Here is a 16961-nt window from a genome sequence, read left to right on the forward strand (position 1 = left end):
CCCCTCGCCCTGCCCTCCCCCTGACAGCACAGAGCTCCTCAGGCTTTGCCATAAGGACTGAAAAAGGGGCAAGGGCACGTCCCACCTTGGGAACATGCCTGATCACGTCCTCCTGAAAGGTTTTTCACCAGGCTCCTGGCTCATTTAGCACAGACGAAGCTGTAGGGAGGACATGGACTGAGAGAAGGAAAGCAGCGTTTGTGGGGCCACTGCCTCATTTATCACAGGACACACAAGCAGGATGCAAATGATGCAGGTGGTGCTAAGGGGCAAACAAGACTATTCCTGCCTGGTGGTTTCAGTGTTGCCCTGCAAATCCTTATGCCAGAAAACTCTACCAGCACAACTCCTCATTCATTATGCAATCCTAATATCCCGAGACAACCCTATTTTGCAATGCCAGCAAAATTTACACTACCTGGGTAAATTTTAGGCTAATTTTGCAGGTTCGTGAAATCCCACTTAATACCTGAACTGGTACTACAAGGCAGGGGAAGATTCACCTCAATGTCAGCAGCAACAAGCTGCTCCATGGTAAGCACAGACCCCAGCCTGTGGCAAATTCCCCGACTGCGTATTGTCCCACCTGTCTCAGCAAACCCAAAAGATGGGGGCAGAGTTAACACAAGCAGCTCCCAGAGCAAGCGCTCTCCTGCGGAGACTGGGACAGCCAGCAGACGTCGTAACAAGCCAGAAAACAGAGGCAAGCCTGCAAATAAGGGCAAACAATAGGCATCATTTATTTGGATATCGAGAAATATGTCTTAACGCTGTACCACACAATTACAAGTGAATTTCCAAATTCCAAAAGCATCATCGTTCAGGGGAGAAGTATTAACAGTGTCGCCAAGATAAAAAGTAGCCACACACCTGCGCAGTGCTCTGGGGGCAAGGTTCACATTTTAAAACTTAAGGCTTTAATTTCTACATGAACACAGTAAAAAAAAAAACCACAAAAAAAATGAAACCAAAACAAAGATAAAAAAGATAAAAAATAAATTTGTTTGCAGAACCAGCATTAAAATTATTAATCACACCTGTAAGAAATTTCTGAGAAATCATTAGGAAAACAGACCATCAAACAGACAACCAAAAGGTATTTACATTTTGGGTAATACTTAAGAAATAAAAAGATACTGACTCTTCCATGGCTTCGGTCAGTAAAAAACCCTTTACTGACATGGCCCAAACTTGCACTAGGTTTGCTAGCACACCGCCTCCGGGCTGCCAGCGGCTCCTCCTGCTCCTTGCACCCCGTGCAGCTGGAAGCTACAACGTCCTGCAAGGGAACCCTTTCCTTCCACTGTTGTCCCAAAACCACGAGTCACTCTGCCAAAACACTGTCCCACACAGCATCAAGAGGAGAAGGTGCCTCTCACTGGCTGGAGCCCGCCAGGTCTTAGATAAACCTCGTGCCTGGGAGCGTGAGCCAGGAGCAAATACCCTGAGAAAAGTCGAGGTCTGGCTCTTGCTAGCAGAGATGTTCCAGGATCATCTGGTTTCCAGTTGGCTGTCAGACACCCCACAAGACTCCACTTGCAACTGTAATGCAGAGCATAAGGCAGCCCGGCGGGGTTTATGGGGGAGGCATCGCTGCTGGGGTGGGAAATGAATGATAAACCATGAGGCAAAGCAGCAGCAGGCAGAGCAACCGATGGCACCCGATGGCACCGGTGAAGCAGCTTTGCCTTCAGCTTGCTTTTGGATGCAGGCACGCCAGCATCCCAAATCAGGCTGATTGCCCCAGGGAAAGTGGAGGCGGCTGTGAGGAGCAAGCATTGGTTCACTGCGTATGTATAGATTTAGCCTTGAAAAAGTGCAATTTTTGGTAAAAGGAAGGAAGAAATACCCATAAAGACCTGCCCACAAAGCCGGGCCCAGCAGATGTTGCAAGGTTATTCAAGGGTTTAGAAAAGAGATGGTTTCTCTGCCAGAGGGAAGAGGCTTCCCTTGAAAGGGGAGGGTGCTGACAAGCATGTGAGGGAGGGACTGCAGGGGAGCCTGCTGCATGAAAACCAGCACCACTCCTGCTCCTCTGCTTCAAAGCAAGCTCCTCAAGCCTGCTGGACCTGTGTGTCACCCTTCATTCGTTTGGGCAGATGACAGCAATGCTGACTTGTACATGGCTTTCAGGGTGTGTGTGTGTCATTTAAGAAATCCTATTGGAATTCATTAATATGTAAAAGGCAATCACTACAGAAACAAGTTTCACAAATACAAACGTTAATACCCTACCACACTGCTTTCTGCTCTCTGAGTTAGCAGGGATGGGGGCAGCGACAGTCACCCTCTGTACACTACAAACAGGAGCTGGTTTTCATCTGGGATGGACCAAGGCGGCTGAGAGTGCCCACAGCGAGCACTGCCAGCTAAAACTTCACCCTTCTAACACCCTGATGACAGACAGCCACGCGTGGCGTCTGCACCAGCAGGGTTTTCACCGGCGTGGCCCCCTGCAGCCCCCTCTTCCCTGCTGCGACCAAGCATAAATGGCTCCAAACCAGCAGCGCTTTGCCTGCGGCGCACCCCGGCCCCTGTGACACCCAGACAGTCACCTACACTTCTCTGTCACTGTGCAGGGCTGCAGGCTCCCTCCACCTTTTTGCATCTGGTAAGTAGCAACAAAGAGCAAGAGACGGCAGCACCTGCCACCAGGGAACTGATGGGTGGAAGGAGTCATGACAGGAGTAGGAGATGGGGCTAAGGATCCTCACCTCCACTAGCAAATTTGCAGTAGGTGGCTCTGGGGCTGGCACATTTAAATATGAAATCTGGTGACACAGAAAGGTCTTCCTATGAATGTTCTCAGACAAAAGGCAACTTGAAGAAAAATGACCGCCATCAGGACTTCCCCTTCTTCTACATGCTGCTATTACATGCCACAAAAGCTGAAACAAAGTTATGGAATATAAATACCAGAACAGATCCCTAAGTAGTCCACAAAAATAAGTTAACATTTATAAAAAAACCCTAAAAATTACATACAGCAAGAAATCTGCATATTTTAAAATAATTTTCTTTGGAAACACACTTCCAGTCAGAATTCATCCCACAAAGGTCATTGCTGAATGTCTTAATTGTTCAGAAGCTGGTACCCAATGTAGGGAAAAACATCCTTAAATTTTTGGTACAACAGGAAACTTTGGTCCCCTCTGAGTTTTCATCTTCTTACCCTCCTGCCACATCTTCAGTGCTTTTTGGGAGGCTGTGGAGTGTGGCAACTTTGCCTGCATTCAAACAAAATAAACCTCATGCTAGTGGCTTTCAATTTCTATATCCTTCTCTCCCTGGCTCGAGTAAGAATTTGTTTATGCTCAAGGAGCAGAAGCCTGGCAGATGGTCAAGACCCAGCAACTGGAACAGACCCTACCTTCGTTTTATGGGGGAACTGCCCTCAAAATGCACCTGGGAGGCAATGAACACATTGCTTTCACTTCCTCCAATTCCAATCCTGGCAAGAAAAGCCTCCCAGCGTATGGAAGAAAACCAAGATTAAAACTCTTTCAGTGGGCAGAAAGGCTATGAAGTCTTTCCTGGAAACCTGTGAGAGATGTTCCACAGTCCAGCCACGTAATCCAGGAGAGTGTCTAGCTCCCCTTTGTGCTGCACCAGATGCCAGACCCCTGGTCAAGTTCTTCAGTTCCCCAACTGAACGATGGGGGCAGGAGCCTGTCCTTTCATCAGCCAGAGCCATGCTGACACACAGATTGTCTGGTGTTCAGAGGCAGCAGTACAGTGTGGAGGACACCTAGGAAAGCATCCACTCAGGTCAGGAGAGGGGATTTCTGCAGTATCTATCTGGGATGCTGCATCCCTGGAAGTGTTTGAGGTCAGGCTGCATGGGGCTTTGAGCAACCTGATCTAGTGAAAGATGCCCCTGTCCGTGGCAAGAAGGCTGGACTAGATGATCTTCAAAGGTCCCTTCCAACCTAAACCATTCCATGATTATATGATTTGTTTTTCAGTACAAGCTGAAGTGTGAATTTAAACCAGTGGCATTACACGGGCACGGCCCACCTTCCTGATGCTTTAACAAGCGCCTTTCAACAAGCCTAGGGTAGTGAATTTGGCTGGGAAAAGCTATTAGAGAGAATGAAGAACAACTTTCATCTTGCAGCAAAACCAAGGCATTGCCAACTAAACACAGACCCTGGTCTCAAGTCCAAATTTCCCACCTTTCACAACAGCCAGGCTCCGGAGATGATCTCCAGCCCCACAGGGAAAACTCAGCAAGTCAGAGCCTACAGCTTAGTGGTGTTTTCTGGGCTGCCCACTCTGCTGCGGCCGAGGAGCCCCATCACTCCTCCACAGCCCTCCCCGGGGCAGGGGGCAGGCACCAGGCACTGCTCAGGGATAAAGTTCAGGCCCCTGAGGATTCTCTCGCGCTTCCCTTTCCAGGGCAGAAACGTGCTCCACCAGCCGATGCCAAAGCGAAGTCGCACGGCCAAGCCCTTTGCTAACACCACATGGCTGGCACACAAAACTGATGCGAGGAGAGGAAAACAGGGCCCCGCTCGCTGCCAGAGCTGGGCTCACTCCTGCTCGCCACCCCACCACTGCAGCCACACCACCGGCGACTTCTGAGGCGAAGAGGCAGGACAGCTCTTTGGAGACACCCGTTCTTTTCAAGCCATTCTAGTACTCGCACCACACAGTTTCGTGACTAAGCCTGGCAATCCCTCTGCTGAGCATATACACAGCAGAAGCATCTGCTGCCGTTACCTGCGCGCTGGCAAACGACCATTCACCCGACAAGCAGCGACCACAAACCCTCCCGACATTTCACAGCAGCGGTGCGCTTTAAAGCCTATGAGTACGTAATTCAAAACAAAAAGTTAAATACGACAAAAGCTATGAGACCTGATACTGTAAAGAATGCGAGTCTTGCAGGTGCTTTCTTAACCAGGTGAAAGCCAGTGTTTGGCGAGAGCCTTTTTTTGTGCGTACACGTGGGGTACAGCTCGCATTGGGTGAAGGACGGATCTGGTCTAAACCCGACAGTAGCACTGCAAAATCTGCTCCGTGTATAATCAGGTAGAGCATCCGTGGGAGGTAATTCCTGGGGCTACTGAAAGACCTTTGTGAGGCCTGGTTTCATAGCAGCATTTAAGGTTAACTGGCACACAGAAGCAGTTTTCTTTCTACACACTGGCAAAAAAACACAGCAGGAGAGGGAGGAAGGGAAGCGCATAGCCCCAGATTAGCTGACAGTGTCACCGGGAGTACACCAGAGGTGTGGCTTTTTTTTCCTTGTGATCCCTTTTAACTGTGCTACTAAGCAAACCGCAAGCTGCAGCAACAGGGCTGGGGAGTCCTGCATCACGCTTCCTCATTCCTGCATTACTGATTAACCAGACGTAGCCTGGTTCAGGATCCCCGCCACAAAGCTTCCTTCAGCGCAGCCATTCCCCAGTTGCCCACAAGCCAAACATGCAGTCATTTACAGCTGTCCGAGCCAGCATCCATGTTTCTCTCCGCATCTGCTGAGGCTGCATAGGTAGCTTCCACGCTGTGCCATATTCCGTAGGTAAAGTAGATGATAAAGCCTGCGGAAGCCAAGGGAAGAGGGCACCGTTAGCTCTGGAAGGAAACAGAAACCGCTACTTGCACCCGCCAACACGTTATACCAGCGTAAATCCAGCCATCCCGATGGCTAGCCGCTAGCAAACAGCCACCGCCTGCCTTAGAAAGAAAAGGCATTAACACAGGCACCAGCCTGTAAAAGACAATCTGTCTCAGCCCCAAACGGAGGCCCGATCAGAAAAAACTCTCGTGCTTTTCAGCAAGTCCATATTGCTCAGAGCTTTCTCTCTATTTCTGTGCCTACAGCATCCATCCCAGTAAAATACATCTGTACCTGATGCCAATTTTACACATTCATTGTTTTTATCATAAATTCCCTGGGCATTTCAGGCAATTCAGCCTTCTCTGCATGGCTATGGGGAGCATCCTGGGATACAGCTCAGCTTCTTCAGCTCCAGAAGCACAAGCCCCACCACCCGGACTGCAGTTCAAGGCCAGCCAACAAGAAACGCTCCAATGGTTTCTTGTTGGCAACAAGACCAATAAAATGGTTCATGAGTTGTTGTTTTGTCCTCGCAAAGGCTTCAAGACACTTGAATTCAAAACAAGGCTTGAGACACACTGCCTAAATGGCTTCAGTTAAATCACCAAGGTTGCCCAAGGATGATGAGAGTGCAGAATTCCTCCCTGGAATGCTACAGTAAATTTATGGTTAACAAAATCTAGCAGCTTTAAATACAGCAGTTTTTACTCTCTCTAACTCACCTATGAGCATCCAGACTGCAAACCGGATCCACGTGCCTATGTCTAGCTGCATCATGAGGTAAACATTCACAAAAATACTCACGACAGGAAGAAGGGGCAAAAGAGGTACCTGAAAAAGAAACAGGGGTACATTACATCCATAGGGATGATCAATGGCAAACAAGAACACAGCATCCCTTGTAAATGGGAAGTGATGGCTGTTACCAACTCTTCAGCTGCCAAATCTGAGAGAAGGCAAGGTTAGACCAAAATGGAAGCATCAGTCCACAGTGGCAGAGGGATGTGAACAATGCTGTTCACCTGTCTGAAGAATGGTTGCCCTTGATCTATGGTCTGGAAGGAAGCAATAGGCAAATTTTAGTGGCAATCATAAATATTTGTGAGGAGAAGGAGAGAAGAGGAAAACCAAGGACTGCATTATGACAGGCACCTACTGAAGAACAGAAGAAGGTAAGAGGAATGTCAGAGGAAGGACCTGAGGAACTTCATCCAGAAGGCACCAGGGTAACTAAGCAATACAAAGGAGATTATCCCAGAGCAGAAGAAAACCAGAAAATATTGCAAGAGACGAGAGCAGCTGTACTAAACACACCTTAGTGATCTGAGAATCAAAGAAGAATGAGACTGTAAAGCCAAAATGCAGAAATCAGAATATAAAAAGATAGCACAGGCACATAAACACAAAATCAGAAAGAACAAATTATAACAATAGAAAGGTTTGTTAATACGCTGAAACTAAGAGGAAAATGGAATTCACTCCCTAAGGAAAATGGAGATTTACAAAAAGAAAAATGTCGTAGGCCTTTCTTGTTTTAAGCTTCACAAAAAAAAATAAATTATGGTGAGCAGCTGTTCACATCATTAGAGAAAGGAGATGGGCACACAAATTAGAAAACAGAAGAATAATGTTTTTCTAAATTAGGCTTTGTCAAGCCAGCAGGGACAAATGAAATCTCCCTAGGCAGGTGAGTTATGTACCCAGAGATTGCAGAAGTGATCTCTGAACTACTAAGAAGCACATCAGAGCTCTTGGTAGACTGGTAAGGTCTCTGAAGACCGGAGAAGGGAGACAAATTACCTATTAAAAAGAAATACAGGAAACCAACTGGGGAACCAACCAGTCAGCCTTGGATTCCCAGATAGGCTTTGGAGAAAAATCACTCGATAGTCAGGTTGTAAGTGTCTAAAGGACAACAAGGAGATAAGAAACAGCTACTACAGCTTTAGCGGTGGCAGGTCTAATTTTTTTCTTGGACAGGGTAGTGGCTGAAGGGAAAAAAAGGAGGTAAAGTATCCTGACTGTAAGGCAAAGAGATATCCTCTGAAGGAAGTTCAGAAAATACAGTCTAGATGACAATTGCTAAGTTTTCTGCTCCTGGACATTTCCATTTCCAATTCTGGGACCATAACCCCAAAATGAGCTGTAAACACTACCTTGGGCAACTCTGGTTGGATCAAATTATTAAAATCAGAGAATTTACTGAAAAACCATAATTGAAAAGCAGTCAAAATAACAGCAGTTTGGAGGATGGGATTAAAATCCCAAACTAATCTAATAAATCGGGGAAACAGCCTGAAATCAATACGATAAAACATGACTTGCAGGACTGTACTGGGGGAAGAGAACCCAACCATCACAGTGTTTCTTTAATACGAAAAGGATGGTGTGCTTGGACAGAGCAGGAAAATGATAGTTACTCATACCTGAGGCTGTTAAAGAGGGAACGGGCATCCCCTAGTTTCCACTGGGACTAAGTAGGATGTGAAAGTGCACCTCCTTAGAGCCTTTTAGCAAGTACCCCTTTGATCCTCCCACACAAGCTTGCTTTTTGGGTTCCCTCTCCTTCTGTATCCGTGATCTGATGTGGTCCTTCAAAACCATCTCCTTTTCCTTTGGTCTTTGTCTCTTCCATATCCTGTAACATTCTGCTTTCAAAAGCACTGTCCTACTCTTCCGGCCACATCTCTGCACCAGGTTCTGCCTGGACTCCAGCACCATTTACATTTCTTTCCAAGTCATCTACTGTTGCCTCTGATCCGAGCACATGGCTTCCCCTCCCGATCGCCTCCTCCGATATCTCAGCTAACTCCTTCAGCCCCCCTTCCTGTGCCAATCCTGCTCCTGCCCACGGGGTGCTGCTGGGCAGCAGGCTGGCCACAATGCTTCTGCCACGCTGCACTTTGCAGCAAAGCACCTACACTGACATCTGAGGTCAGACCCCAAGAGGAAACCGCACCCAGAGGCTGAGCGTGGCTCTGTAGGACACCCCTTTATGCAACGAGCGCAGAGTACAGCCACGCTAGCTGGAGAGCTCAAACCATCAGCTCTGTTGGCAGCCCTGCACGGAAAAGTTCACAACATGCCTATATTCTCTGCACGTCCGTCTGGCCAGGTGTCCCCTCCTGATACGGTCCAACAAGCACTTTCACCTCCAGCCACCTCCCAGGACACTCACCTTAAAGGAGAGCTTGGTTTTGCTTTCGGGCTGTTTCCATATAATGAAGCTGACAAGGAGAACAAGGACAAAAGCGATAATCCATACAGCCTTTATCAGAATGCTTGGCTCAAGGGCAGTCAAGATACAGCTACCCACAATAAGGAAACCTGTGAACAGACATCAAAGCTTACTGATCTTTTTAGGAAGAGGACAAAAAAAAAACCCAAAACCACAAACAGGTAAAGCAGTATCTGAAAGCTCAGCAAACGAAACAGCAACACATGGATAAGCTAACTGTAAGAGATGAGCCCTTCCCCCTATATACCCACATCCCCCTTCTGTGGATTTTTTTTCAAGCCATAAATTCGACCTGTAGATCTTCAGTTATTTTGGCTGTTAAAAAAAAGCTCACCAAAGCTTTCCCACCACAGTGAGTACAAGGACCTACCAGCTGGCTTGCTGTCCCGCGCTTACCAATGATGAATGTTGAGATGTTCACCACCGAGCCTGAGAATTTGGAAGGGTCTGAATTTGGTGGACATAATATGGCTTTGAGGGAACACTTTTCCTCTTCCTCTGGAAGAAATCCTGCCTGTGACTCACTGGTGCTCACAGACTCGTTGTTATCCGTCTCCTCTGTTGTCCTAGCCATCTGATATGCCAAATTAGGCTGCTCTGGCTGATACCTAGGAAAAGGGAAAGGAAACGAAGAGCATATTGGTTTGGCACAGGGTACCTACTGTTCATTTAAAAGCCACACAGACAGTCATGGCTGTGTCCCTGATCACTATAGTGCCAGAACAGGCCCATGTAACATCTACACCCTCTTGTTTCAGAGGGAAATTTGAGGAATAATGTTGTCATGATGTAGGCAAACACGGTCAGCTATTATCACCGACAGCTTGGTTGTAATGTTGGTGTTTTAAACTGGACAGTGCTCTTTTTCACAAACCCTATCGTCTGCGTTACCAAAACATGACCGGGTGACAGTAAGGCCTGGAGAAAGAAGCAGCAGAGGGACAGACAGCTGGGCATAACCATGCCGTTGGGTTATCTGTGGCAGTTCAGCTCTAGCTTCTTGGCACGGACATGGCTAAGCTATCAGCTCAGCACACATTCCCAGTGCCCCGTCCTCCTCCATCCCAGTCTCTTCTGCTAGCTGGGCTGCTGCCACACAGGGAAGAGGTGAACAAAGAATGTCATTTTTTTGGTGGGTGTGTGTGGACAGCACCTCATTCAACAGGGCCCTGACATAGCCCCAGGTGGATCTATAAAGAAGAAACATCTTCCAGCCTCAAGTCTCTTTCACAAGAAGTTTTTGTCTGTGACTCAGCCATCAGCCTAAAGGAAAGGGTTATTTTAAAAGACACCTTAAAATCATTCCTGTGGGGCTGTGTTTGCAAAGAGGGCATTTGTGAAACACTGCCAATTGAGAAATGCAGTGAAATCCTCAGGTCCAGCCACAGCAGGGTATTAGTGGCAGGACCTTACAGCTTCGGAAACAATTCAGCTGCTACTTCATTAGCCAGCCAAATCAGCTGCTTGCACCGCTGAGAGACAGGCTGCCCGCTCTGCCAATCTATGATAGGGAAAATGCCACATGATAGATACAGCAGCTTGCAAAAACAAATGGAAAAGCCGTTTCCAGATCTAAGAGGAAGAACAGACTGGGAAATCAGAGGATAAGTAAGAAGGCAAGGAAAATCAGCATGGATTTTCAAGGGGCAGGGTGGACAGCAAAAGCACAGTGATCTGCGTTGGCCCTTCACTTGCTGGAAGACAGTTCTTAGTTCAGTGCATTTGCTGTAAGCTTGTAAAAAACCTCCACCTGACTCTGAATAAGTCACTGAACGCATAAAGGTATTTTTCAGTAACATGATCTTCAAAGTACTGTTCTCATGGGTAGAGTGCTGTTGTCTGTGAGGTGCCAAGCAATGAAGATACTCAATTTTCAGCTTAGGTTAGGGAAGCTATGGGAGCTCAGCACTTTTAAAAAAAACATGCACTAAGACACCAATCTTGCAAATACATGCTCAGCTTTTTTGCCGCTACTAAACTTTATCTTGAAGTCCCTTTCAGAAGTAAGACAACCTGAAACTGTATCCCCAATGGGAACAACAGCAATGATGATGCAGGCAGTCAGGTCCACTCATCTCTCATCCCCACCCACTGGCATATCTCCCAGGGCACTGAGGGTTGACCACAGCAGGAGTGACATGGAGCAAGGGTTAACCAAGCTCAGAGGAACCCCTTTCCAACTAGCACAATCCCCCATAAGCTTGAAGAATCAAGTTCTTTGCATGCTTGTAACTGGCAACGTTCATGGGTTTACTGGGTCTATGGAAACTATGAGGGCATCTGATTGCTGCGTGGATTTTGGTCCCTGTGGTACAAGAGGGGCAGTTTCTACATCCATACCTCAGTACCAACACGCAGGCTGCCACCAAGGAGTAAGCCAGGAGGGTCCCGATGGACATGAGATCCACAAGATCTTTCAGGTCGAAGAGAAAGGCCATAACAGCTGTAGGAGGAAACAAAGGTGAGAGGGGGAAGAAAAGTCAGTAACATGGCAGAACACACGCATCTCAGGAGCGTTAACAACAATGTAGCTCACGTGACTGTTGCTCAGGAGTTGGCAGGGGAGCTCGAGCTGTCCCAAGATGCGAAGAGGCAGGACTTGGCGTATCAATACCCCAAACCTCGCAGGCTGCCCCAGCACAGCCTCACTAGCTGGAACCAGAGGAGCCATTTACCACAGCAAATGCCAGTCTGTTTGTCTCATATAGGTACGTTGTTGCCCCAACTACCAGCAATGAGCAGACGTTTACGCCACAGCCTCGCTGTCAGTCCCCCGGCACAGCTGCAGCACCCTTAAAGCCACAACTATCTCCTGGAAGTAGCTACGAACAGAGGACAGGCAGCACCTCGCTCCTGTGGTGCTGGGAGCACACAATGGGACCAGGCCTCAAGGAGGGCATCTTGAGGTAGCACGCCTCGTCACAGGGGTTTCCTTCACCAGGATCAACCAGTGTGTACAACCGCTGGCTGTACAGAACTTTGTATAAGGGCCTCCAGAAGGAGAAGCAGCTAAGCGAAGGACAGACACCCTAGACATTCAGGTGATGCCACCAGTCATACGACAGTGCAGGGATTTCAGAGCTGAACCTGGCCCAGCCTGCCCTCAACACACCACCTGGAGCCCAACAACTAACCCAACCTTCAAGCTCAGCTGGCAAGTGCTGCCCCTGCAGTTTTCATGTGTGTGTTGGTCCCAGGCACTACAGGCCACTCTGAGGAGACCTGCAGGGACTGCAAAGGACATTTTTTTACTTTATCTGGCTCTTTTTCCCACGGGTCTGGACCCAATGACACCCAAAGAGGAAGATGTGAGAGAAGCAGCTGTGAGAAGGCTCAGCGAGCCCCAGTGACAGTAGCTAAGCCCTTTCACAGGAGCTCAGAGCCCATGGCAGCAGCGCGGCAGCAACTCCCCACCAAAGGCGACACGTTCTTGTACTGAAGGCTCGTCCTGCATTTGCAGCAGAAGGTGAAGAGGAAGCAGCCAGCCCCTCCTCTTGCTAGGCATCATGAAGATGGGAGTGGCTGCAAGAGGAGGGTAAGCCGCTCATCCTTGCCACGTGGGAGGCTTAATTCCCATATTCCTGGGAGCCAGGAGAGGGAAAGGGAGAACATGACAGCTGCCAGCTGTGACTAACTGATTAACAAACGCCACTGCCACAGGGACCATCTGCCTGTCTCCGGCTGCTCTGGCATCTTCTGCCAAGCAGCTACCCACAGGCAGTGTGGTGTCTTCAGCCAAGACAGGCCAAACAGCCACAAGGATGCTGGGGCACTGCTGGCTGCCACCTTGCAGGGGGTTAATTATTTTTAAGACCAGCAAAGCACCCAGGGAGCAGAGGAAGGTAATTCTTGGCATGAGGCAGGATGACAGCAGCAAGCTCTGAGAAAGAGGGACAGGCACACAGTGAGCTATTCATGCTCACCCGGCCCCTCCAGGGCACGGCTTCGAAACCCACGGCACCCTCTGAGATGTCATGCTGTGCAATACATCCAATTAATAAGCGGGCTAGAGTCAGGCAGACTTAATGTCCCTAGGATGAGCACACAATGCCCTAGGACGTATCCTTTCCATGCATTTGTACAAGTCTTTGGATCTTACCTGCAACGGCTCCTGATGTCACTGTTGCAATTATTGGAGTTTTTCGCTTTTCATTGACTTTAGCCAAAAATTTAAAAAGAAGTCCATCTTCTGCCATAGCATAAATTATTCGAGGCATCGGAAACATGGAGCCAAGGAGACTAAGGACACAGAAAGGGGAAATAATGTACTTATATCACCTCCTGCTGAGCACAGACACACAAGCAAAAGGAAGTTTATGGCAGCACGAACACAGAACAGGTGGCTTTTGTTCACTTCAGCTTCTCCTTCAAAGGCTCTCTCCGCACACCCATGTCACTCATAGCTGGCAACTGAGGTACAGCTCTAAGATTCTGGATATCTAAATTCCACCGTGGGCATGAAAAGAGCTTGACTTTCAGGCGGCAAAAGAGCCGTACATTCTATGAGCCCCTACGAGCTGCTCACCTAATTTAGTAAGTCTAAGCTGATCTGAAACAACAGGACTCCGGAGTGCAGAGGATGACATATTCTGCCTCCTGCCTCCCACCCAGAGAGCTGTCCTGCAGGCAGCCTGCAGACAGCTACGGATACGGCAGGCCCCATACACTCCAGAAGATGCCCCATGCACTACCTGACACAAGTCTGCTCTCCACCCGGTAGACCAGGTTGTCTTGCAGGAAAATTGTGCTTGTACTGTGGAGTTGTCCCCATGTCTTAGTCACTCAATCCAGATTTATGTTCCAGAGATGCACCTGCTGGGTCTGTTGCTAGGATGGGACTTCCTGAAGTGATACCAGTCATGTGCATCTCTGAAATCTATCACAGGGCAAAATCCTGGTCTTTTTGAAGTCAATAGCTCTGAATTTCATCCCTAGTCTTGGCTCCCTTGACCCAAGGGAACACAGTGAAGCCAAAGACCTGACATGCAGTATTTTTTAAAGAAGCGGTAGGTACATGATTGCCTTGTGAGATGCACAAAGGAAGAGCAGTGTCTCACCTTGTAGAAAGCGCGCACAAGGAACCGACAGCCACTGCATAATTGGCTCCATCCCAACGCACATATTTAAAGGCATTGGGTAAAGGGCTATTGGTATCCAGCTGGTAGTAAGGCATCATGAGCGTCAGGGCAGCTGACACACCAAAATAAGCCACGAAGCAGATGAGCAGAGATGCCACAATGCCAATAGGAATGGCCTTCTGAGGGTTTTTCACCTCTTCACCTAGAAGAAAGAAATTGAAATATCAGCTAAATGATGAGCAAGAACTTTATCCCAACCTACGGCATGCTGGCTGGGGCTTTCAAAGGCTTCACAGGCAGTGAGGCACTGTTCAACCGTGATGCTGCTGATGGCCTGCCTCGTCCACGTGGCAAACCACAGCCTGATCACTCCCACTCCTGCTGCTCCTGTCACTCCTGACAAACATTTGTCAGCACCTGGAAATCACAAAGATCTGTGAAAATCCTTCTTAAAAAAGGACTCGCTCTAGTTTTTATGGAAAATTTTTTACAACCAAGTTGGGACAAATGTATAAAAAAAAAATCCTCTGAATTCAGGCACTGCTTAAGAAACAGCTTTGAGCTTTCCCTGTCCTACAAAGCAGCTCTTTGAAAGCAAGAGCTCCCTGAGGTTTGGCATTTCAGGAGGATGAACCAATAAGCAGAGACCCATGCACCTAAGTCAAAGGCAGATGAATGTGTTTCTTCTCCAAGGAGAGGCCCTAGGGCTGGCTGGACTAACAGAGCAAGCACTTCTCAAACTCCTTGGAACAAGAAGCAGTACTGCTTTATTTGTCTTTGTGATGATCTCCCCCTCCTCTGCTTCAGCTCTGAAGCAATTCAATTCTTGCCAAATGTGAAATTAAGGATAATCCTTCCTTTCTCCAGGGAACTGAGATTCTTCTTAGCCAGGGGAAATATGAAAATGCTAATGGTTTCTCTTCCAGAAGATCTCTGAACCTTTGGAGATAAAAACTCCCCCTGATTTTGAGGTACGGCTTCAGGCTGCAAATGACTCCCCAGAGGCTCATTTTCTCTGGTTCTTTAAATACTCCAAGCCAGTGGAGCTTCTTCAGCTGAAGGCACTGAAGAACCCTACTGCAGAATAACCTGTCAATTAAAGCATCATCTGGAGCTAGAGGTTCAAACTTCACCAGTCATACAAGGCATCTGAACCTGGGCCTTCCCTGTGTGCCTAACTGGTAAAGCTGGATGTGTTTTCTGTAGAGTCTGACCTGGTAAGTGTCGTCAGTGACCATCCATGAGCCTGGGCCCTGCAGGCGAAGAAGGGAGAAAGCTCGTTTTGTGGGTTATACAGTCTAGCTGCCTGCCACGGCAGCTAGAAGTCAACACTCAGGCACCCCGGGACCTGGACACACTCAGCACTTTGACTATTAGGAGACAAAAATATATTTTGGGCTGAGGTTCAGAAGAACGATGAATGCATTGCCCTGAATTACTCATTACCTGTGCTGTACTGAAAGCCAATCTACCAGCAACCAGGTTCATAACCAGAGTGAAGACATCTTCGCCCTTACCTGTAGTAGCAATACAGTCAAATCCCACGAAAGCATAAAAACACGTGGCTGCCCCTGAGAGGACTCCTTTCCATCCATAGGGCATAAACCCTCCGACACCATGGAGCTTTTCTTCCTGTGTCTGACTAAAAGGCACGGCATTGGGTTAGAAGTCGTCCTGCCTAGGTGGGAGCAACAAAACTATTCACATTATCTCGTAAAAAACCCCAAAGCTGGAGTTCGAAGGAACACGTTCTCTCTTTCACAGGCTAGCATAAAATTACCAGGCAAAATGCTAAGCCCTACCCACCGCTGAGCTTTGTGCTGGCCTGCAACAGCCTGGGGAATGCACGGAATAAAAACGGTTCACGGTTTGTTCCCATCACCTGTTTTTGAGGGTGGATAAAAATGTCTTGGCTCAGACAGGGAGAAAATAGCATGAATATTAAAATCCCTCTCCTAATATTACCCATGTGTGTAGATACACATATTCATTTAAACATAAGCTTTTGAAAAAGCACAGCATCTAATTATGAAAGTTGAAGACTGAGAAACATATAAAACATCCACTTTCACCTAAGATGGACTCAGATAAAGTGTAGGTGAGTAGACAATAGAGCAAAGCACGGTGCCACGACTGTCATACATCTACCCAATCCTCCATTTTCAAAATTCCCCGTGCCAAGCTCATAACCAAACCATGCTTGGGACCCTGAGGGAGCAGAGAGCCTGCATCCCTGATGCACCAAGTGCTTTGCTGAGCCTCATCCAAAGTCAACAGACAGACACATACTGATCCCAGTGCGCTCTGGGTCAAGACCCCAGATCCACGTGCCTGTGTTTTCCATGTATAACACACTCTTCAGTTCAAGTGACAGGTCATTTTTTCAAGGAAAAGCCTTTGTAAAGATGAATTAAGGCAATTAAATTAAAATAAATCCCAAATCTGCAAGTCTTATCAGGTATAAGCATCTGAACTCTCTCATAGAAGCTCTGTTGAGACTTAAGATGAAAACCGGCCTGTTATTTGCAGAAATAGCACAACCCAAATGTAGATAACTCTGGAAATGGTGATAAAGTGAAGTAAACCCCAGATAGATTTTACAAAAATAGTAAGTGCTACGGGTCTAAAAGCTACAGTTACACTTCTAAGCTATTGCACTAATTGCTCCTTGCATGGGCATAGCAGCAGGGAAGGAGGAGGGCACCTTTCCTATGGAAGCAATTTGCAGCAGGCTGCATTTCGCAGAGTGGGTCAATAAACAGCTTGTACACAAGCCAGATTTGACCCATGCAACATTTATGAATCTCTCCAGTTTTTGTCAAACTGTGCTTCCTTGCAAGCCAGCATAAAGAGTTTAGATAGCAAGCCAGGACCAAGTTGATGTACATGGAGATATGTAAAGGCCCCCAGGGCACGTTGCATAGTCTCAAGCAAAAATGAACAGCCTTATATCACTGGCAACCCTTGTAAGCGCCTTAATTTTGATCTTGTATAGGAAGACAGGATTTTGGCCAAGTAGAAAAATGTCATTAAAAATGGATTTGTGATATGCTTGCTGCAATGCATTAAAATAATCTGC

General features: G+C 47.6%; 1 protein-coding gene across 4 annotated transcripts in view; it reads right to left on the reverse strand.

The window, feature by feature from the left end:
• Nucleotides 1–716: 716 nt before the first annotated feature.
• The window catches only part of SLC7A1 (solute carrier family 7 member 1), a 50960-nt gene continuing 34715 nt past the window's right edge, over nucleotides 717–16961 (reverse strand). For all 4 annotated transcript variants that reach the window (XM_080376422.1, XM_080376423.1, XM_080376424.1 and 1 more), the window contains exons 5-12: nucleotides 15400–15524; nucleotides 13862–14084; nucleotides 12904–13043; nucleotides 11145–11247; nucleotides 9201–9412; nucleotides 8745–8893; nucleotides 6289–6397; nucleotides 717–5546 (exon numbers count right to left, since the gene is read on the reverse strand). In XM_080376422.1, the coding sequence (XP_080232548.1) occupies nucleotides 5437–5546; nucleotides 6289–6397; nucleotides 8745–8893; nucleotides 9201–9412; nucleotides 11145–11247; nucleotides 12904–13043; nucleotides 13862–14084; nucleotides 15400–15524 (1171 nt within the window). In that variant the 3' untranslated portion in view covers nucleotides 717–5436. The remainder of the gene's footprint in view (nucleotides 5547–6288; nucleotides 6398–8744; nucleotides 8894–9200; nucleotides 9413–11144; nucleotides 11248–12903; nucleotides 13044–13861; nucleotides 14085–15399; nucleotides 15525–16961) is intronic.

Source organism: Falco punctatus (genome assembly GCF_963210335.1).
Source record: "Falco punctatus genome assembly, chromosome: 2".
NCBI lineage: Eukaryota > Metazoa > Chordata > Aves > Falconiformes > Falconidae > Falco > Falco punctatus.